The 23,984-nt window shown below is 44.7% G+C and overlaps 2 protein-coding genes across 2 annotated transcripts; both read right to left on the bottom strand.

Moving 5' to 3' along the window:
- Positions 1–416: 416 nt before the first annotated feature.
- On the bottom strand, positions 417–17,562 carry IVD (isovaleryl-CoA dehydrogenase). The gene is made up of 12 exons (XM_038180091.2): positions 17,384–17,562; positions 15,371–15,460; positions 13,397–13,448; positions 10,453–10,622; positions 8,283–8,376; positions 7,677–7,813; positions 6,523–6,619; positions 3,986–4,079; positions 2,712–2,793; positions 2,343–2,447; positions 1,662–1,734; positions 417–1,551 (listed from the first exon to the last, which is right to left on the bottom strand). Exons 1-12 carry the CDS (start codon positions 17,522–17,524, stop codon positions 1,418–1,420), a joined length of 1,269 nt encoding a protein of 422 aa, XP_038036019.1. The 5' UTR covers positions 17,525–17,562; the 3' UTR covers positions 417–1,417.
- Positions 17,563–17,720: 158 nt separating this feature from the next.
- On the bottom strand, positions 17,721–23,830 carry KNSTRN (kinetochore localized astrin (SPAG5) binding protein). Its single transcript, XM_038179568.2, has 8 exons — positions 23,697–23,830; positions 22,637–22,769; positions 21,894–21,950; positions 21,571–21,670; positions 19,544–19,658; positions 19,176–19,237; positions 18,983–19,057; positions 17,721–18,115 (listed from the first exon to the last, which is right to left on the bottom strand). The coding sequence occupies exons 2-8, from the start codon at positions 22,759–22,761 to the stop codon at positions 17,984–17,986; spliced, it is 666 nt and encodes a 221-aa protein (XP_038035496.2). The 5' UTR covers positions 22,762–22,769; positions 23,697–23,830; the 3' UTR covers positions 17,721–17,983.
- Positions 23,831–23,984: the final 154 nt, after the last annotated feature.

Below are 23,984 nucleotides of genomic sequence, written 5' to 3'. Positions count from 1 at the left end.
ATGAAGATTGAAAATTAAACCCTGGGACACTTCCAGAATGATCCCACTGTAGCTGAATAAAAATGAAGTTTAGGAAGAAAGTACTGCCCCCATTAAGAAGCTGTTTCTAACTCCAGAAGAACTGAAGCTCTGCTTTTTTTTTTTTTTTTTTTTTTTTTAATAAATACTTGGGTGACCTACCTGGCAATTCAGGAAGGTGAGCTTTTCTTCAATCTGTAGTATTTTAAAATTCAGCATTAGGCTACTGTCACCTAGTACAGATAGATGTCAATTACAACCAAATATTACAAAAAGCTTTAAGTTCTTTCTGTTAAGCTCCTGGGAGTTTGCCTATATGGCAACTGTTTCATTCATTCTTCTGTCATATTTACACCATCCAATTTTTCCATGTGATTCACTCTTTAAGGCTGGCAGCATATTGTGCCGTTTTCTTTATTAAGGCTAGATAAACTTCAACTCACTGTATATAATGTGCTCTGAAGACACCCACAAATACTGCTGTGCTCACTGACTTCTTTAGCCAACCAACAGCGGAGTGTGAACGCACGCTTTTGCCGAAAAAACAATCTTCAGAGAAAAAAAAAAAAGGAAAAAGAAAAAACAAACAAAACCAAATAACCCCAACCTAAAAAGTCAGCCTCCTCCTGCCTGCTTCATTCATGGATGTCACAATACAGGTCTGACATTTTAACTGTTCCCGGAATGATGGATAGTGACACATCTGAATGAATAACTCAGCAGGAGGCAGTCAATCAGAGAAGCAAAGACTTTGGGCTGCATTGAAATATCTTGAGAAGCAGCAGGAATAGGAAAGGAAGTATGCAAAGAAACAGATGTGGTATTTTAACATGATTTTAAGAATCATCACCTAACACACTGGTTGTGCAGCTATGATGCTCAAGCATTCACGATAACGCCAACCACATCACGGAGGTGGCTGAGTTCCCCAGAACAGAAGTTATCAATCCCACTGCAAGGTCACAACAGGAAATTTCCCTTTCCAGTGGTAGCATGCTAAATGCTAGCTATTTAATGGCACTCGATTTTAAAAAGAGAACTAAATTGTTCCCTCGTCCCTTTTTTGGATTGAGTTTGTGCTCAGCAGTGGCCACCTCTTGTTCCAGGTGTACTGCTCAACAGCCTGCTTTGATGGCAGCACATCTCCTTGATGAACCTCAGCGCTGCAACACTGAGAATCAGGCTGATCACGAGAAGAAAAATATATTTTTTTCCTTCCCTGCTACAGACTGATTCATTCCGCCCAAGCCCAGTCCGGCAGCATCTGTTCACAAAGCAGGTGGGAAAGAGTTCACAAGTGACGATCCCAGAATCACAGGAAGAAAAGAGTTGTGCGTTGCTGTATCTACTGTCAAAGGCCTCACAGTGATCAGGGTGCTGCCTTTTTCCCTGGCAGACTTTACTTGAAAGCTGCGTTGAAGGCCCTGCCGATGATAAGTCTGCGCACTTCACTGGTGCCTGCCCCTATCTCGTAGAGCTTGGCGTCACGCAGGAAGCGCCCCATCGGGTAGTCGTTGATGTAACCATTCCCACCTACGAGCAAAAAGATGTTACAAGTCACTTCTCTCTCGTTTCAGGGGGTGAGGGTGGGATAGGTGAGAGCACACTCAAAGCCACAAGCCCTGCCAGCGATTGCAGCTTACCGAGGCACTGAATCCCATCCAGAGCCACCTGGGTAGCGCACTCTGCTGAGTAGAGGATCACTCCGGCACAGTCCTGTAAGGAGAGATAGAAACCACAACAGTCAGGAAAGATGCCGCCTGCCTTTCTCCAACCTTTTCACTAATTAACATATATCTAACGAGCCCAAACCACCTCACAAAGGCACGGGATTCACCCCCCAGAAAGCAAGGAGCTGGGGCAGTCTGTCACTGCAGAGCATTTGTGTCAGGCCACGTGAAGACAAGGAAACAAGTGCAGCAGGGGAGCTGGTCCTTCACAAACACATCATGCCCACAGGAGACCAATGTGATTTGATTTGGGATTCAGGGCTTCGCTCTGTCAGATGCTCAGCCCTCTCCTTCAATAGGCATGCAGTGACAGTGCCGGTGTGTAGAGGCGATAACACCTCGGGATGACTGCTGTAGCCCCGTACAACAGGCAGGATATTGTGTTTGGGCTTCCAATAAACACCTACTGATCCTGCTAAATCTGTTCCCTTGTAGGACTATGGTTTCTTTTTCTCCAGAGGGAAAAACAGCACTTGGAGAGCTGCGAGCACATCATTTTTAGCTCCCATACAAAACATCCACCCTGCTCACGTTGTGGGACCGAAGCAAAGGGAATTCCCCCAGCAGACACAGCCCACCCCGGAGAGAGCTCACCTTTGCGTTGATGTGGCCGTGGTCACAGGCCTTGGCCACGTTGTAGACGTACTGCCGGCACGCCATCAGCCGCGTGTACATATCGGCCATTTTGCCCTGCATGAGCTGCACGTCACAGAAGATGAGATCCATTTTACAGCTGTTAAAACTTCACATTTTAATACCCCAGGGAGTAAGGGGGGTGGGAGTGGCCTCAGGTAAACAGGCTCAGAGATCCTTTCACCTCCAAACCACATCGTTACTTCCCAACCCCAGTACAAACCCTAAACTACCTCCCCACGAAAAGCCCTCCCATAAATGGGCTCCCCATCTTCTCTTTAAGAAAAAAAAAAAAAGAGACAAAAACTTCTAACTCCTCTTCTGTCTCACCTGGAACTGGCCAATTTTCTGTCCAAATGCTTCTCTTACATGTAGGTATGGAATTGCATGGTCAAGAACAGCTTGCATGATCCTAGATAGGAGAAGGAAGACAACAGAACAATCAACAGAAAAATAATGTTGAAATCTTGCAAGCTCAGTCTAAGGCAAAAAGGTTCTTCTACCTAAAAAAAAAAAAAAAAACCACAAAAAACTGCCGTCTCCCTTATAGCTGCACTCAAACAATGCTATAAAATCTAAGAGGCCACAGTTTCTCTTCACAGTGTTCTCCATGTTGCTCGTTTGGGACATCCTGGGGCAAGGTCTCACCTCCTTAATTCAGGGAAATGAGATGGGGCGTTGAAGAGTTTTCTTACAGCTGTAGCTAGGACAGCTTGTGCTGCCTTATGTCTCCAGAGAAGACCAACAAAAGGAGCATTAGCCGATGACATAAAAAAGCGTAGACAAGAATAAGAATGGTGAAAAACCCTCTTCCTGCTTTGTAGAAGATAATCTGTCCACATGAGAGTTAGCACAGAGAGACCACTTAGGAGGAGACAAAGGGGCTGTTTGGTGAAAAGTAAGTTGTTAGGAACCTTAAGGACTGAGTAAGCGAATAACAAACCTTTTATCCAGTCCAAAGATCCTTCTATGTGGCAATCTGGATAGTGCTTTTAAGTTTTAAAGAATCAGTAACACAAATGCAGAGCTGGCTATTCCCAGCTTTCAGGGACTGAAGCAGACTTCCCACTCTTGGTAACATTTATGTCAAGACCAACATTTTCAAAACCATGCTCTGGATGATCAATCCAGAGAACCACCTCGCCTGCGCAACACCAGAGGGCAGGGATTCCCAAACTTTCCTTCTTGCATTGCTTCTTTTATCCCTTAGCCCTCAACATGTTTCACCTAGATGCTTTCAAACGGAGAAAAGCCTCCATGAAGAACGGAGAGGTGAGGAGAGCTAACAGAAAAGATGGAGCTCTAGCAGAGCAAAAGAAGAGCTCCCTGCAGCTGCCTAGGAGTGCCGAGCTGAGCACCCTCCAGCAGGAGCCCATTAGAGCAGTTATAACACAGCTAACGAGTTCCCAGAAGCTACAGATCTCTCTGCTCCTGCTTCCGACCCAGCCACCTCCTCCAGTCACACTTTCCTCTTCTCTCCAAAGCTGCCCCAGTATCTCAGTATCCTACAGAGAGGTGCGATCCCACCTGGAGACCCCACTGGGCCAGGTGGTTGTGAACCATCTTTCCAGCCTTATAATCTATGAAAGATGACAAACCCTTACCCCAGCGGCCCACCAGACAGCACGAGTCTCTCCAGGTCCAGCCCACTCATCAACACGTAGACTCCCTTGCTCAGTGCCCCCAAGACATTTTCAGCTGCAAGCAAAAGAAAATGATTGGTAAGCTTTTACTCACGCACAACTTTCTTTCCGGCTTGAGTTGCAAACATTCAGGGTGAGCTAGACAGGCTGAGTTTCAATGCATACACTCCCTGACACTGAAACATCTTTTCAATCCAAACAAAGCCAAAAAGGAAAAGCAGTAAATGGTTATAAAGTGTATCTGAGCTGAGACCTTCCAGCTTAGCATTTGTATCAACGTGAATAGGAGACAATCACCTCGAGGACAAACTGGGAGCCCTCTTCACCATCCCATTATTTTGTATCTAACCCAAACTGACAGTGACCAAAAGGTGTTACCACACTCAGCAGACATTGCATTCATTTCCAATACCGTCCAAATTCTCATCTGATATACTCAGGTCACCTCACTGGGCATTCCTAATACAGGAATCAAAACTTGCATGGGCAACCAACCAAAGCTCACCACTCAGCATGTGTTGGGGTTATACATTGGCCTTCTGAGACTGGAAAATGCAAACTTATCACCCCTTCTGTGAGGGGAACAGAGCAGAACATTGTATTTGTTACAAATACACATTTTCAAAGATGAGTATTATTTCTGTAAAAATAGAACAGAAAAAAAAAACATATTTGATAATGGGCTGAGAAAAAGACTGAAAGCCGTGTCATTGTGGGACAACTTAAAGTATGCACTGATGTTAACAATATAAACAGAAGCAGGAACAAAAGGCTCATCTCAGTACGGCAGTATTCCTGCAGTCAGGAGAGAACTTACAGCCTACCAACTCTGTTTTGCAGATGGACAGAGATTATTCACTTAGCATGCCCTGTAGAAGAACTGACATATGCTTCAGGCTTTGATCACAAGAGATCTGAGAGGTGCAATATGCAATGAGAAAATGTGGCAGGACTTGTGGACACGTGCAGCTAATCTCCTGAAGCAAATAATCTCTTTCAGGGGCAGAGGCTCAAGGACTGCATTGTCTTCTGCTGCTTGTTGAAGAGCATGCTGGTGTACTGCATGGAAAAGTCCAGCTTCTACAGGACCAGGATCATGAGTTTAAAAAATGAAAAATGATGCTTGGCTCTCAGAGAAAAAACTCAGCATCTGCTCCCCCACACACCTCCAGAAACAAAGAAAAACACTAATAGCAAACATCACTTTGAAGAACAGAACATAAATGCAGGAATGAGTAATAATAAAGTGACGTAACTGTTCAGAAGTAATGACATCTAATAGCTTGAAAACAAACAAAAAGGACCAAATAGCCTGAATATTTTCCTGTACGTCCTGGGAAAAGGGATGGATAGGTTGCTGAAGAATATGTGTTGACTGTGCAAGGAGGGGGTGGGCTTGCTGGCTGCATGTCACAGCAATGAAAGTTGACGCTCTGAACCAACTTTTATGAAAGCAACATGACCAAATGAATCCACTAAGTATGAGAAAAAACACTCACTGTAGCATGGCTGACAACGAACCCCCTGTATTTTAAAGCTGATGGAATTGCAGTGCTAGAGGAAGACATTTTGATGTGAGAGAAAGATCCTGCAGACATATGAAACAGCAAAATGCTTCAGCTGCCAATGCAGAAAATCAGAAGCAGCATTAATGGCCATAGTGCAAAGTGTGTTAACTTCCAACATGCAGCGATGTGCTTCCCCGAGCTATCAGAAAATGGAATCTTGTTACCATGAGAACATGCTGTTCTGTGCAGATGATTACCCAGAAGATGATCTGAAGACTCGGGTACTGGACTTTCTGATTTCAGAGTGGAGGGATTCAGTCAAGTCAGAAACGTCAGATTTCAGCTGAAACCCTTCCACATGCTGCAAAGCAGCTGTTTTGTGTATGGGGAGCAGTGGAGATGCTTGCTCTGCAGAAATGCTGTTGGGAGTTTCTGGAGTTCAGATAAGGGATCTCCTCTACTTGCTGTAGAGTGGCTGTGAACTTTCTATCAACAAAAATAGCCACTACAGTTGCCCCTGCTGTATTAACAGCGGAAAGGACATTTATTTTCAGGCCCTGACACCACAAGAATTCAGAAATGTTATAAACAAACCGGAAGGCTGGCAGGTAGCCTTCAGTCATTTCTGGAGAAAAGAAACTTCAATGCAAATAAGTTCTCCTATGTACTATTTGGGGAGCTCTAATGGAAACAATCAGAAGTTTCTCTGAAAGCCTCATCTAGGCTTTGTAAAAGCAGTGGTTAAGAGTTAGGTCCCTGAGGGAGAAACAAGAGTGATCTAACACGGGATGTGCCTTTTCATTGGAATCCATCAGACTACACCTTCCCAATTTCACCAGCTCTTAGGAGGTTGCCAAAGAGCAGATAACCATCTACAAAGCCCTCTAGGTCACAGTCTGAACGTGCATGTAATTGGTGATCCTATTTATCTAAGCAAGAAGACAAGGAACCACCCCGCATGCATACTGCCATGATTTGAAGCCAGCTTACCGGGGACCTTACAGTCCTCAAAGATCAATTCACAGGTGTTAGACCCTCTCATTCCCAGCTTATCAAGCTTCTGCGCTGTGCTGAAACCTGGGGTTCCCTGCAAAAAAGCCAAGACATTAAAACTGAGTCTCATATCTCTCAATTCTGAAAGACTAAAAATCACTACAGATGGGGGAAATTCCCTGACCACATGAGTACATGTGGAGCACCAGAAGGGAGTCAAGGAAGCACCCACTGTGGGGACAAAACCAGGCACAAGTACAAGCAGGAAGCAAATAATCCGAGAAATGTGGACATGTTGGCAAACTGAGTGGATCCACTTTTCAAATGGAGTGGATTAATTTTCTGTTGCACATAAATATTAAACAAATAGAGATTTGGCCAGCTGCCAACACAAGCACTTCTCTACAGCAAGGACTGCAAGTGCTGACAGTGCCTGAACTATTCTAGTCTCTCAGTCCAGTAAGGCCATCAGAAGGTTTACTGATCTGAGATCTATTTCCAGTACCATTTGTGTTATTACAGCTTCCTATCTTCCTTGTGGGGATGAAAATGTGTCTAGCATAGCCCCAGTTAACTAAAAGGGAAGAAAGACCCCAAAAGATCCCCTCTTCCCAAGAGGTCCCTATCAAAAGTCCTGTTTCTGATCACTTTTACTTGCATGTTTGGGTCACTGCAGGAATCCAAAAGGGCAGTGGAAGAAAGAGGGGGAAAATTAATAAAGCTATTTCAATGTATTGACATTAAAAAATGCATGGATAGATCACAGGACAGACAGTAGGACAGATTTACAGGGTATCCGTAACTCCTGACAATTTTGGGCAACAAGCAAAAGTCCATTTTTATTAGGATCTTGACTGTTCTCTCCATATTTCTAGCCCAAAAGGCTGGCTAGGTGCTTGGATGCCAAAATCCAGGAGCTCCCAGCTGGCAGTGCAACCCATTGTATCACTGGGGCAGAGGCCTAACCTCATGAGTTTATAAAATTCAGGCAGGAATTAGCATCTCTTTGAGGAAGGGGGTGACAGTTGTGAAAAGAAAACTAGTTGGTTTCTAAACAAGCACATTAGGCTGAAGGAGGTAGCTTTAAAAAAAAAACAAACAATAAAATTGTGAGAGTTACTAAACAGTACTGTAAACCTATGTAAACCTACCTTTTCCACGATGAATGCAGTTATACCTTGGGAGGCTGGTACAGCATTAAGGTTTGTTTTAGCATAAACGATGAGAACATCTGCATCAGGCCCGTTGGTAATCCAAAATTTGTTCCCATTCAAAATGAAGTAGTCCCCTGGAAGTACAGAGTTGCAGTCTGTTAGCTCACAACAGACAGAGCAACACCGACATCCTCACCCCATTTGTTTCAAAACTGGCTTTCAAGGATCCCCACAAACAACACACACAAATCTTTCTCGAGCTCAAGAAAACTCATTTCTGGAGTCCAAAATCAGTTTAATGAATCCCTGACAAACGAAGGCTTCTAGCAATAGGTCCATTATACCACCATATTCCACCACCACAATCAGAAGTCCACTTTTGGACATGCAACCACCCATTCTACATCTTCACTACCTTGCTTTATCACTTTCAGTATGTTTGCTTTATCCCAGATTATTCTGGGAGGTTGTACAAGGCCACTAACATTGCTTGGCAAATCCAAGACTAAGCACCATTTCTGAACGGTGTTAGGGAGGTTAGTTTAAGTTTACGGGAGACATTTATGCTGGCTACCCACCCAGGAAGCACCTGACAGGTTTTACCTTTCTTATCTGCTTTCAGCTTCATGGACACAACATCAGATCCAGCATTAGGCTCGCTCATCGCTAGGGCTCCAACGTGCTCCCCACTGATTAGCTGGAAGAGACAAATACAAGAAAAAGAGGTGGAATAGTAGCATTTTTTCTGTTCCTTCTTTAGGGTGCCTTCCACTTCTTTTTCTGTGCTGTATCTCCATCCTAGCTATTCCATGCAAGGGCTGCCAAAAAGAGACTTTGCTCCTAGTGGAGTCTTCACAAGGAGCTCCCCTGTGCTGCTGTGCTGAGGTAACAGCACCAAAGCACAGCAGGAGGAGGAGGATGGCTCAACTCACATCTGAGTGAGTGCTTTATACACAGAGCTGCAGGCAGCTATCTCCAGGAAGGTGCCAAAAGAACCATGCAGGCAGCCATATGCCTTTCACAAGCTCCTTGCTCCATGCTTCACAACTGCCCTTTTAGATAAACAAGAGTTATTGAACACAAGACGCCAGTAAGGGCTGTGAAAATAGATTGGGAAGTTCTTAGCAGCATTCCCATAGCCCTGTCTCCCCACACTCCTACTTAAATAGCAGGTGGACACACTGCTTCTGTGCCTGCTCATGCCAGGCTTGGGCATAGCTGCTGCTTCCCCTTTCCTGTTCCTTCATCCTGAGCTTTTCTCCTTGATTCTCCCCCCATGCACTTTCATCCATTCTCTCCTTTTGATCCCCCTTCTTTTTAACAAAAAAAAAAAGTTCCATGCTTAAAAGCTACGTTCAAAGAATCCCATACATTAGTGCATTTCACCAGCAGTCAGTGATATGCTCAATGCTAATTAAATAAGTACCACAGGACTTCAGCATGAACCAAGGCGAGTTGGAACTAGGGACAGCACATCTCATGCTGAAAGCCAGCGAATGATGGCATTAAAACACTCCTGAGCAGCAACGAGGACAGCTTGGGGTTGTGTATTGCCAAGCTGCACAAGAATGCTTTGAGGAAGCAACACTGTGCCTTGCACATGGTTTAAGTCAAGTTTATTGCGGTGATAATTTCAGTAGCTGGGATTCAGTTACATTTCTCCACATGTATAAACAGAGAAATCTGTTTACCAGGCAGGTTACAAACATCAGAACTTTACGTGATGAAGATGCTCACAGTTAATTAGCACAGGCAGCAAACCAAGCACTGGGGTAGTAAAAACTGCAGAATATAAAATATATAAGGAGCAAGAAGCACAGAAGTCTCCAAGCACTTTAGGAAGTTTGAAAAATATTATCCAGTGTCACTCCACAGCCTCCTTTGGTGACAAAGGTCTGCAGAGGCTTTCTGCCTGTCCCAGCTCCCCATAACTCAGGTACTGCCCCATCCTCATTGCCTGCAGGCATGGGACCCGACACAGGCTGAGGTACAAAGACTACACAAATTCTGAGTTCAACAAGATGCTCTTTCAATGCAAATTAAGGAATCAAAATTATCAAGTTAGGGAAAGGCAAGTTTGGTTAATATAGTATTTCCTAAAGGCTGGAGCACTGAAACCAGCTGGTGCTTAAAACGCTGCACACAACGAAAGAAAGCTCATCTTTGCATGCATCTGTACCATGCACTGCTCTGGTACTTCAGGAGTGCTGCAGAGCAGCTACTTTCAGCTCTTGCTAACTGTACATCCCTCCTTGCATCTACACACTTTAAAGCAGACGGTTGTTTGTCAAAGGAAAGGCACAGAAAGGCACGAAATTCCCAGGAAAGTAAAATATTAAAAATAATTTTAAAAAACTGCTGTTTTTTTGTGAGTTACAATTTTTTTTTTTGGCTTTATTCTGTTGCTGCCTACTTGAAACAAGTAGACCCTCTGTGCAAGAAGGGTATGTTTTTTCATTAAAAAAGTATTCATTCCACAAGCATGTGGATACAGTGGCAACTCTGACTCTTCACCCCTATATCTACACACAGGAGCTGGATAGAAGAAGCCAGGCACAAACATGCTTTCAGAAAACATGGATAGTGACAGACCAGATCAGCAACAGCAAATTAAATCTAGTGCACTCTGTTGTATTTTATTGTTCCAAACCTCATCATGCAGCAAAATCTATTGTATTCCCTAACACCTTAAAGCAATCCCCTTTCCCCCCACCTCGTCCCCAAAACCACCACCTAAACCAGGATGCTTTCCAGTCCCCATCCTGCCTTATACCTTGGGCAAGTACTTCTCCTTCTGGGCTTCGTTGCCGTTCCGCACCAGCTGGTTGATACAAAGGTTGGAGTGGGCTCCATAGCTAAGCCCCACAGCTGCTGACGCACGAGAAATTTCCTCCATCACCAGCACGTGGTCCAGGTACCCCAAAGCAGACCCACCGTACTTCACTGAGAAGAAAAACCCCACGTTAACCACCACGGGACACAGCACACGTGCACAAGACCCCTGGGCTGGGCTGGGCTGTCTTGAGTGAGATCTGAGACAAGGATGCTGCTGGTTTTGGCTGCTGGTTTTGGCTGGCTTTTATTTCTTTTTTTTTTTTTCTCTCTGAGCTGGGCACCTCTGGCTTTCCCTATCCTCTCAGAATTTGAGTTTTATCTTAAAAGTACAGCGACATTACTTCTTCAGCACAATCAATAACGATTTGTGCTTGTGAAGCATATTTCATAAATATTACATGGATAAGGATATATCTAAAACATGCTACCAACACTTGCACAGCAAGTAATCTTTCTTGGCAACTATCCTTAAGTGCAACATTAATACCATCATGAGGATTAAATCATAAAATGCCAGCCTGTATTAGGAGAAGGGAAAAGGAGCAAAGTTTGCAAAGTCCAACTATGTTTGTATTAATGAGGACCTTTAAATAAAAAAGGAACCCTCAAACTGGTCTAAGATCTTGGGTATTAGGAACTTCTAATGCCCACAAACATGCAGGAGATCAGCGCTTTGAGGGATGATGGGTCTGGAATGAGAATGATCCTAAAATTTAACTGCTGTAATTCAAGAGCAGCAAGAATGTGGATTTCAGAGATCAAGTTGTAACAGCAAGTCCAGCTGGGCACCCTGAGGTGAGTCTTAAACCAGTGGCTGATAAAATTAAAGACACAGGGTGAGACAAGGAGGGAGAAGGCAACAAAACAAAACAAAAGGTGGCTGAGAAATGCACAATGGCCTCGAGCATTGACAGCCTACATAAATACATCTACTTACACACACATTTGTATACACACAGTTTCATCCAAAAATAAAAGCTGAGCAGGCAAGAAGCAAGTGATCATACCGATAAGGGAAGAACTAAAAGAGGAGGACATAAGCCACCACAAACTAGCCAGGGAAATAACCTGCAAGCACCAACTAGTCATTAACATGAGTGCTGTAAGCAAGCAGCAGCAACAGTAAGAGCAAGATATGTTTGCATGTGCAGTGACCAAAGAGATGAGCAAGAGCATAACCTGGGCTGAAAGAGAGCCACTGCCCCAAACCCGAATTAATACAGCAGCCACTACCATTAGGGGCAGCTTTTCTCCCACGTCACCCATTCTGACAGCTGTCTTTATCTGCAGGGCTCTTTATCCTCCGAAATCACCTCTCCACCCTGAATCAGGGTTTGGGTTTTCACTCTCAGTATCCTGAAAGATGGGTTTAACCACTTCTCACGTGTGCCAAAACAAAAGATCTGCTATACTGCCTGCTGGGTTGGATGCTATCGCCTCGATACAGGAAAGGCAACTGCCTGCTGTAAGCAGTACAGGTAAGTAACTACTTTGTACTGCAAGAGGTACAAGAAAATATTCCTAGCAGACAACTATTTATATAATACAAGCTGCAGTGATCTAGGCTGATGGTGCCATTTCAAAATTACTCTTTACATACGATGTGCCTGTATGATTATTCCAAAGCATTTGCATTTCTTTTTTTTTTTCTATAAAATAAATACAAAATTACCCCAAAGCAACACAGTTTACTAAGTTTTAAAAATAAAGTAAAAAGCACTTCTTCAAAATGTTTCTTTAATAGACTTGACCCACTGGTGCTGAAGCACACCATTTAATTGATCATGCACTCTCATAAGATTTCACATTATCTTCACATCCCCAGGTCCAGCCTCCACCTCCTACAGCAAAACCAATGCCAATAAAGAAACTGCACATAGCAATACAATCAAAAATTGCACGTTTGGGCATAGCAAGGTTTTAGAGGTAAATCTTTCAGGAAATCAAAAAAGACAGGACTCATGAGGGGATAGCTTATTTATAGTGTGGGAAACTGCTGTAAGCCTCAGGCACAACATCAAAGAAGAAAGAAGGTAAGAGTGAGAAAAAACAGGAGCAGCAGTAAATTGGGAAGAGTAAAGAGAAAGAAAGCAGAAATAGAGACTCTTTCAAGCAGACTTGGTGCCACGGAAAGAAATGCAGAGGCATTATTTCAACGCATTGCTATTCAGCTTGCTTCTGCAGAAGCCTTTGCACACACACATCTAGAAACACAGACTTTACGATGGGGAAATAAAGGCCCCATTGGCTGCTTTTCTCCACTAAGGGCTTCTCCTCATTACACTGCGTTAGCGCATTCAGCATGACCACGGCAGGCTCAGTAATCTGTAACATTAATCAAAACACTTTTCAACTAACCTGGACAAGGCTGAATAAGATTTACCCGATTTTTTTTTTTTTTTCTGACGGGTTGGATGCTGTCAGCCCTCCATTAGCTATCACAGCTTTTCACGGCATTGTTTAATACCCTGTAACTTCTTCTATTAGAGATGGATGCTTGCTCTAGGATACCTTTATCTGTAGCTCTCAGGCTTCAAAACTTGAAGCAAGCACTTCATATGGGAGAAGCACATACACATTCAAGTTGGATGTGTTTATTTTATGTGTATATCTGGAGAAAACATTTCTGAACAGTACTTGTAAGTTGCAAAAGCCATTTCATAATTGTCCAGAAGTCTACTGAATCAAGCTCCTTTTTCCTTGGTAAAGAACAACAGAAGTGTCCAAAGAGTTTTAAAAACCATGAAAACAGCAGCTTCTGGACAAAAACAGATGTCACATCACAGACGAGGACGTTATGAGCTGGAAACGGTGAGTTTAAGTCGTCTCTCTTTTGTGTGAGGAATCACCCAGCAGATGGTTGGAGGCAGGAAAACACTTACCAGGAGCTGTGATCCCCAGAACTCCCAATTCCCCGAGTTTCTTCCAGAACTCCTACAAATACACAACAAAAGCAATCAGTCCAGACGTGTGGTCAGGGCAGCAGGGTGAGAAGTCTTCCCAGGTAGCTCACTGGACACGCTGATTTACCCCGTTTGTGTGAAACCTCAGAGATCATCACATCAGTACCATTCCTCCTGCAGCAGCAGCTCCATGCTTCCAACCAAGAAGCCACACAGGCTTAAGGACTCCAGTTATGCAGGGAGGCAAGTCACAAGCCTAAATTTAATTTGGGAAGGACAGGTCCTAAGATATTAACACATTACCCAGTTTAAGAATTTAGGTGAATTAAAACCTTCGATTACCTTCAAACATTCTAGGCTTTCGTATGCTGTTTCTGGCTAAAGGTAATTTAGGATGTCATGTCTTAAATTTATGCTTGCTTTTTACCTCACACAACCTTGTCACGCTGCTTTGGCAATACTGTGTAGGTCTATTAGCCTGTGATTGCCACAGCTAGAATAAGTTATCCGTGACTGAAGGCCTGGAAAGTACTGAGAAGAGTTGCAATCACTGAACAATTTAAGACTAGGGTAAAACCAGAAACTGGTGAGTAAAGCCAAGGAAACCTCTTTGTGAGAGCTTATATTAAAAAAAAAAAGGAAACGTTACAGCTGGGTCAGGAAAAGCAACTGCTGAGGTAAGCAAAGGTATTAGAAAAGTTATAAAAAATGATGATTTCTGGTGAACGCTCTGGACTTGTGAAGCCAAGAGAGCTGAATCCACAATGGCCACTCCATACACAAGCCTCTTGGCTTCTGAGCCTCCTGGGAGATCTACGGCACGTGGGGACTGGATAAGGCTGCTTAGTTGTGTGCAGCTGGACACACACCCTACAAAGTCCATCTGCTAGAGAGCAGCCTGTACTTGACTGCCAGCTTCTCCCTTCGCCCAGACTTATTGCCCTGCAACAGCAGCATGCAATTAACTGCTGCTCTGCAGCCACTCGGCTTGAGGCACGGAGCCACTGCCTGGCTCGAGACAAACACAACAGCTGTGCAGGGCACATGGCATTACAGAGGAAGAGAAAAGCCATGGCACAGTGCAGTAGCAAGGGACACCACCATCGAAGGTCACACGTGCTAGGTGAGCCATCTCTGCTGTTGCTTCAATCTGCGGGCTCTCCTCTGTTAGGGGATGGCCACGCAGGTGAATGCTTCTCACGTGGACTTGGTGGCCAGAGATTACAGTTATCTGTAAATAGCCTCCAGAGACTTTAAAAAGTATTATTCAATAGCACTGGATGACATCTGGTACGCCAGACTAAATCTATATAGCTAACTTCAAAGCCACGCGCATAGCCCTGAAAATATCAGCATCAGAGCTGTAGGAAATCCTAGCAGATGTTCTGAACGTTTTAAGTCTTGTGGAGCTTATGAAAACCAACAGCGAGGTCTCTCATTTTTATCAATCAAACCTTCCTATTGCAGAGAGTCTGTTGGTTTTATTAGGAAGAAAACTTTCAGCTCAACAGTCAAACCATTCTACATTTCTGCATTTGCACACAGCGTTTCCAAAGCAAGTTTGAGAGGAAGCTCAGATATCCAGGCTGTCCAAAACAAGAGTCCTAGCTAGGACAGTACAACACACATATTAGAGGAGGAGTCTTTGAACAGGGCCAGGCAGAAACACCACGATGAGAATCCAAACAAGACCATTATCAATCTATCTCTATCTCTTTTTTTTTTTTTGACACTAGTTCAGTCTTTCCCCAAGTTGTTAAAAACTAACAAAAGAAGAAACAAGAAAGCAAAGGGTTGTTTTTGTTTTGTTTTGTTTCTTTTCTCTATAGCTTACAAGTTTGAAGAGTTGATGCGTATCTTCCTGTGGTGCGGACTGGAATTCCTGGTTTGAGCCTACACACAGATCAAAGTACAGACTGCCATCTATTTCACAGGCACGCATGAAATACTTACCCGCATGCCTTTGAATTCATTCTCCTGGTCAATTTGTTGGGCCTTCGGAGCCAAATGCTCTTGACAGAACTTTGTCATGGTCTGCCTAAGCTGGGAAAAGAGGTGAGGAGAAACGCATACGTTACACCCCATTAATATATTGTCATCTTCTTCTCTAGGATACTTCCAATGCTCCCCTGACAGGCAATCCAATGATCTCAAACCCAGAAGCACAAGATCATAAGGAAATCAGTATTTCAGGTTATTAGCTGAAGGAGAATATGGAACTCTCTTTAGCCTTTTTGCAAGAGGTCTTAAGAGAAGTCCTCAAGAGAGAACTTAAGTTCCTCTTGACAGTTAACTTAATCTTACCCCAGCATGAGAGTGTGCTGGGGAACTGTTTCCTGCCTGCACTGGGGTTTCAGGGGATGTTTGGGTCAGGAAACTTTGAGAACTGGTGAACCGAGCTCATGATTCATTACCCCCATCGAGTACCTGCCTGTGGCTTCATTTAATTAAATGTAGATGAACTCAAAGTTCTTCTAAATATTAAGATCCAATTACTCACATGCATTCTGCAGAAGTCTATATGCACACTAAAGAAGCTTATAAAATACCTTAATGTGTTTTTAATGTGAACATTCAAAAACTTTGTCTAGATAGTACAGTAGAGCTTAAAAATTCTATTTTTCCCTCGATTCTTTATTCCCACAAATTAATGCTGATGAAGGAACATTCAGAGACTGAAACCCTCTGCTCTTTAACCAAAACCTGAAGAAGCAGCAAATGCAGCAAAGCAAAATATGCCTGAGCTGCTCTGCCTTTCTCTCTTTTCAGATCAAAAAGATATGTTAGTTTCCATGGCTACCCAGACACTGGATTCCAGTACCACCAAACAAGTTTATTCCTCTGTCGATGGGCTTTTCTCTTTTCTTGTTTTTTATTTTTCTCCTTTTTTAAATATTAAAGCTTCCATTGTAACAAAATTGACAGCAGTAAACTTGAGAATAAAGCTTGAAAATAATAGCTTAAAATCGTTAATCATTAGAGACTGAGGGAGGATGGGGTGGACTCTGACAGGCATCCCAGACACACCAAACCAGCTTATAACAGTTACAAATCCTCTTAATTTACAGATTAACATTACTGAAGATCTGTTTCTGATCTTCTGATCAGAAACTTTTCCACAAGAGACACACAAGTTACAAGATTATTTTCTCCCTTTTATGCTTGTTAAATTTAGAAGCACACAGAAACATCGAGTTAATTCAAGCTGGTGAGCTTATAAATCACAAACACAAACCAGGCAAAGCAAACAGCAGTAAGTACTACAGTACTCCACTTCCCAAGTAAGAAAATAAGTACGAACAAGTTTTTTGTACACCTGTACACTTGCACTGTCATAATTACGCAGCAAGTGTGGCAATAGCTGCAAATCCGAGAAGCACCGAGGCCAAGTTTCACTGGCAGAAGCCTGTGAAGACGCTGCCTATCATTCCATTCCCTGGGGCAATCGGGAATAAATACTATGACGGCTGGCAGCAGGCAAGGCGTAAAACACGAGACACCATAAAGCTCAGAACTAACACCCTAAAGCTTTAGGTCCCTTGATGACCAGAGAACAACACAGCAGAGCCACAACCCTTCGCAGCCCCCTCCCTCCCTGTGCTGCGCACCAGGGCTCGGCCACCCGCTGTGCCCCTCGGGCAGGGCGCACACGTGGCGGCGGCGCGCCATGGGAGCGCCCCGGGGATAGGTCAGCTCCCCGCGGCCGCAGCCAATCAGCAGCCGCCGAGGCCGACACACCCCCGCGGGAAGGCGCGCCACGGGGCCGGGGCCGGGGCCGGGGCCGGGGCCGGGGCCGGGGCCGGGGCCGGGGCCGGGGCCGGGGCCGGGGCCGGGGCCGGGGCCGGGGCCGGGGCCGGGGCCGGGGCCGGGGCCGGGGCCGGGGCCGGGGCCGGGGCCGGGGCCGGGGCCGGGGCCGGGGCCGGGGCCGGGGCCGGGGCCGGGGCCGGGGCCGGGGCCCGCCCGTACCTGCCGCTGCTCGTCGCTCAGCCCGTTGACGGCATCGTCCACCGCCAGCCCGGCGCAGCCCCGCCGCGGCCACCCCAGCGCTCGGCGCCGCCCCGCGCCGCCCGCTGTCACCGCCGCTCTCCGCAGCGCCGCCGCCGCCATCGCTGCCCCCCCCGCCGGCACCGGTGCGCAAGCGTGGCCCGGCCCCGGGGAGAGGCCCGGCCCGCCCAGCAGCCGGCCCCGCCGCTCGGCTGGGGGCGAGTGGTGGCAGAGGTCACGGGGAGTAACGATGCAGCATTGCCTCGGCATTAACAAGAAGGAACTCGGGGACTGTGCACCCGTACGTCCTTCTGAAAGATTTAATCGAAAACACTTTATTAACACTTAAAAAATAACTCAGAAAGATTCCAGGATAAGCCCCACTGGAAAGACAGGAGCTCTGAGCACTTCACCAGTGCTGCTGCTGCCTGGTTCCCACACTGCAGGTGCTGTTTCGGCAGGGATTGCTCAGGAGCCTGCCCAGCTCACTGTTTTGGACCCGACACAGGGACCAGGCTTGAGGGTAGAGACCGCTGAACTAGAAGTAAAACAAGGAAAGGCAGCGCAGTCCATTCTTGTGCCTCACGCAGCCAGGAGCTTCTCCAGCTCAGTGAGTATTGCTGAACATTCCTGCATTTCTGCTTGGAAGGAAGAATGCTTCTCCAGGGACTGCTGCCTCGTTTCTTCTGCCAGTTTCCACTTAGCCGTTGCCATCTGCATGGAAAAGTCAGCGTACAACATCTCACTAACATGACAGTGCAGAATAACAGAACTAAACTTCCAAAACAGCTGCAACTAAAACAGGGGGAAAAAAAACTCCAGACATTTTTGAACTCTTTATCAGCCTCACCTGCTAAGCTAAGGTTAGCCTACCTTGACTGGGACATCTTTCACTTTTTCATCTCTTCACAACTCCTTGAGAAAAATGCTAACTTAACCACGACCAAAAGTTTAGCCTTATGTAATAGTGATTTCAATAAGCAGCTCAAGCTTCTTACCAAGAATGGCAGAGCTGTAATTTAATGACTATTTTGGTCAGTACATAGACAAATTATATTATTGAAGCTGCTTGTGCTTGCATACTTCTTAGCTCCCTGAGGTCAACAGTCTGCAAGACTTCAGATTAGGTCAAGTTTTCTCAGCATTTTTCCAGTGGTGCTTGCAACCACCTGCAACAGTCTTGAAAAGCCTCTTGAGAAGAGCTGCTCTAAGCAGCGACAGCTGCATTTCCAGCATTGACAACCATCTTTACACAGGAACTGATCGAGCCTCATTTGAAAGCTATCAGTCTTTAGCATCGCTTCCATCTTCTATATTGTTCCAAGTTGAATTGTGTATCATTGAACTACAAGTGACTTTGATAAGAACTACTGTTGCCCCTCCCAGACTTTGCTCTAAGCCCTCTATTTAGAAGTGGAGTAACACATACTGTTCCCTTACTGCACTTAGGGAAGATGACTAAGGCTGCAGGCATTTGCTATCAAGAGACCAGAGCAGCATGAGGTGGAAAACAAGCTTTAAAATTTCTCTCAGCACCAGATGTTCACTACCTGTCTGACTCTGAAACAAAGTCAGCCTTACCTGAAGTGCTTCCTTTTCTTTTTCAGCTGCTTCATTAAATACCCTCAGTTCTGCCAGGAGCTTCTCAGTCAACAGCTGAAGAGCCAAAGGAAAATGGTGTAATATAATGCGAACGAACATCTCAGCAGCTGTTTTTACACACAAAGTTCTCACCAAAGTCCATTTAACTCACTGCCATCTCAAAAATTCTTACCGTTGTCTGCTTCTGGCATTCCCTTGTCTTTTCTTCCTCCTCCACAATGTTGCTGCCTGTAACTGATTTATGAGATACATCTGTACATTAGATGTTCATTGATAACTTTGCTTGTAGGAACTAACAGCTTCTCAAAATATCTTTCTACAGCACGAAGAAGTAAATTGCTTTCAAAATTTATCCAGGACAGGGCTGCCTGAAGGAAGTGTCTATTTCTCTTACACTAGAAAAAAAAAATCCCCCCCAGTATTTCCTTGGGAAAGTAGGAGCCAAATGTTTTATGAATACTAACAAATACAAAGGAAAAAGAAAAAGGAAAAGCGTTCTGAAGAACTACCAGAATGGCATGTAAAATGCATAGCCCTTACCAGGATCAATGTTTCTGCTTTCTAAAATGACCATGCACGTCTCCTGAAACTTCTTGAGCTTCTCGACTTCTTGTACCAGGCCTTCATTCTTCTCCTTTAATTCCTTTATAGTGCTCTGTCATTAACACAGGTTTTAAGTGAATCAAGTTGCCAGGGGGAATTTTTTCACGTTAATTGGCAATGCTCAGTGCAATGTTAATGGCTTAACATTGCCATTGCACCTCTAGTACCAAGAATTATATCCTACCCTTCCAGCTCTACCACTGCAGAGAAACAGACCCTTACTTCTGCTACTTGACAAGATTTATCACTTGCACATGTCATAGCAATGGCTTAAAAAAAAAAAAAAAAAGCCTAGAGATAAATTCCTTTTAGGCAGTTCTAGCATGTATTTTCTTGTGCTCTATATATAATATTTCAAGAGTTTTATGCATAGAAGAGTGGCTGACTCCAGGAAGGAAGGGGCATCTTAGAATCTGTAGGCCACAGCATTATTCCCTGCATAATTCAGATACTACCAGGCAATCAGATAAGCTGATCAACCTCAAGAGTTGAATGTAATTCTCCAGGAGAATCAATAAGCATGTGGATTAGGGTGATCCCGCTGATAGTGCCAGAAGCTTTTTTGAACATCCCATAGGAGGTCTCAAAGGCTCTTAAAGAAATTAAGCTGTGAGATAAAAGGAAAGATCATCTCACAGATTAGTAACCAGTCAAGAACTAGGAAATAAAGCGAGCTTGTACAACCAAAGGCTACAAGTAGGGCCTCTTGCACATGAGAGAAGCTGCACTGTGTTCTGAAGTGATCGGCAAGAGGCGATGAATAATGGGGTACCATTTCTGAATCTAAACTTGAATCAAGAAAGTAAAATCTTTGGTGAATTTTACAGAATCACTGGGGTGGGAATGGACCTCTGGAAGCCATCTGGTCCAACCCCTGCTCAAGCATGAAGTTCAGACAGAAGCTCCTGTGTTTAAGTTTCTGCCCACTGCCTCTTGTCCTGTCACTGGGCACCACTGAAAAGAGCCTGGCACCGTCTTCTTTACAGCCTCCCTTCACATATACATTGATAAGATTCCCTATAAGCCTTCTCTTATCTATGCTGAGCTGTCCCAGCTCTCAGTGTCTCCTCACAGGAGAGATGCTCCAGCCCATTCAACATTTTAGTGGCCCTTCATTGGGCTCTCCCCAATATGTCTTTGTCTTTCTGTACTCGGAACCCAGAACTGGATACAATGCTCCAGGTGTGGCCTCCTCATCAGTGATGAGCAGATGGGAAAAAATTGCAGAAGCTTATCCAGATATTAAAAGACTACACAATAATATGATACAATAGCACACGAGGAAACAAGGCTACATACACTGATCTCTCAGTTGAATACACAGAAGTGAATGAGGTCACTCACTCAAACGTTTAGAGCACAACAGTAACCAGAACTCAAATGTTCTTAGTTACTAAAATGTGACCATACACACCCCTGAACCCACATCTCCAATGCCATGTGCTGTGGCACACCGTACTTGTGACTGGTTAACAGAACTAGGAAGGACCGGGCAAGTGAGACAAGGATGATCAAACAAACAAAATAGCTTATCTACTGTAATAATATATTAAGATGAAAAAGAATTCATAGATCTCAAATGATCAGTGTCGAGTACTGAATGATTATGTACTGTTTCTCTTCATGTAGCCAGGAAGAATCTGGTAACAGTGAGGTTCTTTTATTAGAATTTCGTGCAAGTATATCACTGAACTGGAAACATTCTCCTGCAATGAGTTCAAGATGGAACTGAGTTCTGGTGGCTGTTAACAGCGATCTGGATGCATTATCTAGCCAAATACATTTGCAGCACTGATAATTACCAAATATCTTTGGTGTTGTTGGCAAAAAGAACCCATCCCACTCAAACTCTACTGGCTTCCAATGAAGACTGGAAAATGAGTAAGCCAGTACTTTGATCTAGCCCTGTAGAGGAGCAGAATATACGAGCTACTCAATGATTTCTACCCCATTTCCATCCTTACCTGTGCTCCTGTTAGTCTGGTGTGTAACTGCTGCTTGGCTGTTTCTAGCAGCTGATTCTTGGCCTTCAGCTCTGCTTCTAGTTTGTGTCTGTTCAGAGGCCTATAGTGTCAAACATCAAAGGCTTCAGTGCACAAAGATCAATATCAGACACCTTTTACTTCCACAAACGTTTTCTTCTATGAAGGATTTGCTCTTATTCCTGACCAAGAGATTTCATCAGCAAATTTGGCAACAAAGCTGCATATGGTTAGAGCTCATCATCACTCTCTGAGAAGGAACATTACTGCACAAGGACAACTAAGAGCAATGTGAAGAAACATACCCTCTTGTAGCAGTCTTCTTCAAAAGTGGTTCCGCTTTCTTGGCAGATTTAGGAATCCTTAAAAGATATGTAGAATACAATTATCAGATCACTGAATACTTACAGATTACTAAAGCTTTTCATGTGACAAGATCTGAATATCCCTCTGTACTTAGCACTGGTGAGTCTGCACCTTGAGTACTCGGGTCAGTTTTGGGCCATATAAGAGATTTTGGGCCACTATAAGAAAGAGATTGAGTTGCTAGACGTGTTCAGAGAAGGGCAACAAAGCTGGCAAAAGGATTAGAAAACAATACAAATAAGGAGTATCTGAGGTAACTAGGGCTATTTAGCCTGGAGAAAAAGCTGAGTAGAGACCTCATCACTCTACAACTAGTTGAAAGGAGGGTGCAGTAAGAAGGATGTCAGTCTCTTTTCTCAGGTGAAAAGTGATAGATAGGACACAAGGAAATAGTCTCAAGTTGCACCAGGGAAGTTTTGGTTGGATATTAGGAAAAATTTCTATGTGGAAAAGGTGGTTAGGCATTGGAACAGGCTTCCCAGAGAGGCGGTGGTGTCACCAACCCTGGAGGTATTTAGGAGGTGTGTAGATGTGGCACTTAGGAATGCAGTTTAGTGTACTTGGGAATGTTGGCTAGTTGGACTTAAGAGTCTTTTCAAGGCTAAATGGTTCCGTGAAATGCTACACTTTCTTTAGGACATTTGTCAAGTAATAAATCCATCTATACTTCTCTTTCATTTACCCTTGATTAGTAGCTTTGAAGACACCATCTGCTGGAATACTGGAGGTAAAGTTAAAATTAGGATCTTCGTTGAACTCTGGCTCTAGTGTTTTACCAACACATTGTTTCTTCGAAGAAAAAGCCATCTGCGTTTCTGCAAGAAAAAGACAACAATGAAAACACTATGGTCTACAGAAGATCACCAAAATATGCAGTACTAGTGGATCATAAACCTTCAGTTTGAGATCACAGTTATCTGACTATAGTAGATAATTTAAGGTAGCAACAGCTAAGGGCAATCTTCAAATTCCTCCCAGCATAGAGGGTTCAGAATAAGCTGTAAGTATACCCTGGTAAACAGTCTCAGAACATAGTTATCAGGCTAGCACTAATGAGATGAAGTTTGAAAATGATAACACAGGCACAATAATAAAGGGAATCTCAACACCAAGTAGTCAGCAAGCCACAGCGTTCCAAGCAAAGTTGTTCAGTGCTTGAAGTAAAACATACACAGCCCACTTGAAAGTTCTCAGAACTTTCCGTTTCTCTTCATTAAGCGTAGACACACTCCTTAAAATACCTAGAGAGAATTAACTTTCTCTGTAAAATTTATTTTAAACCACAGCTATTTGAGTACATAAAGCCTTGTTGATACAGTGGATTTTTGAAGGTTTTTTTGTTTGTTTGTGTGTGTGGTGTTTTGTTTTTTTTTTTTGCAAGTCTCTTCAAGCGACATGGGACAGTTTGGGTTGAAAGAGACCTTAAAGATCATCTAATTCCAACCCCCTGCCACGGCAGGGTCACCTTCCACAGACCAGGTTGCCCAGAGCCCCCTCCAGCCTGGCCTTGAACACCTCCAGGGCACCCACAGCCTCTCTGGGCAGCCCTCTAGGGACCAGCTCCCCACATTTTACCTTTTAAAGACGGGTTCCTCACACAGCAGCAAACCGCTACAAGGGCGTTTAACAAAACGGGCCCAGACCACCCACAAAAACTCCATGGAGCGAAACCCACGGCTGCACCACAGCTCCCTCCCAGGCCTCCCTTCAGCACCCTGGGCTCTCCGGGGGCCTGGACTCACCCACAGGGCTCCGTTTTGGCTCCGTTTCCGCTCCGAATCGGCTCCGGTTCCGCTCCGCTCCCACACGAGCCGCCCGCTCCCTCAGCCGCCGTTTGAACCGGAGCGGGCGCCCAACGGTCGGGCGGCGCCGCGCATGCGCAGGAGCGCCCCGCGCATGGCAGCGGGGAAGAGCTCTCCCCTGAGGGGAGGCGCGGGGCAAATGGCGGCCGCACTGAGGGGGTGGGCAGGGCGCTACCTGCTGTCTCCCACCGCCGGGTGGCCGCTCGGGAAGCGGAGCCCTGGAGGTGT

Source organism: Anas platyrhynchos, chromosome 5, assembly GCF_047663525.1.
Source record: "Anas platyrhynchos isolate ZD024472 breed Pekin duck chromosome 5, IASCAAS_PekinDuck_T2T, whole genome shotgun sequence".
Lineage (NCBI taxonomy): Eukaryota > Metazoa > Chordata > Aves > Anseriformes > Anatidae > Anas > Anas platyrhynchos.
This window is presented reverse-complemented; position numbering and strand designations above follow the sequence as displayed.

Coding starts and splice junctions, on each gene's coding strand:
- IVD (XM_038180091.2), bottom strand. CDS start 17,524: ATGGCGGCGGCGGCGCTGCGGAGAGCGGCGGTGACAGCGGGCGGCGCG. Junction 4,080..6,522: donor TGAGGACTGTAAGGTCCCCG/GTAAGCTGGCTT, acceptor TTTTGCTTGCAG/CTGAAAATGTCTTGGGGGCA. Junction 1,552..1,661: donor GGATGGGATTCAGTGCCTCG/GTAAGCTGCAAT, acceptor TTTTGCTCGTAG/GTGGGAATGGTTACATCAAC.
- KNSTRN (XM_038179568.2), bottom strand. CDS start 22,761: ATGGCTTTTTCTTCGAAGAAACAATGTGTTGGTAAAACACTAGAGCCA. Junction 21,951..22,636: donor TTCAAAGCTACTAATCAAGG/GTAAATGAAAGA, acceptor ATATCTTTTAAG/GATTCCTAAATCTGCCAAGA. Junction 21,671..21,893: donor AAGAAGACTGCTACAAGAGG/GTATGTTTCTTC, acceptor TTGACACTATAG/GCCTCTGAACAGACACAAAC.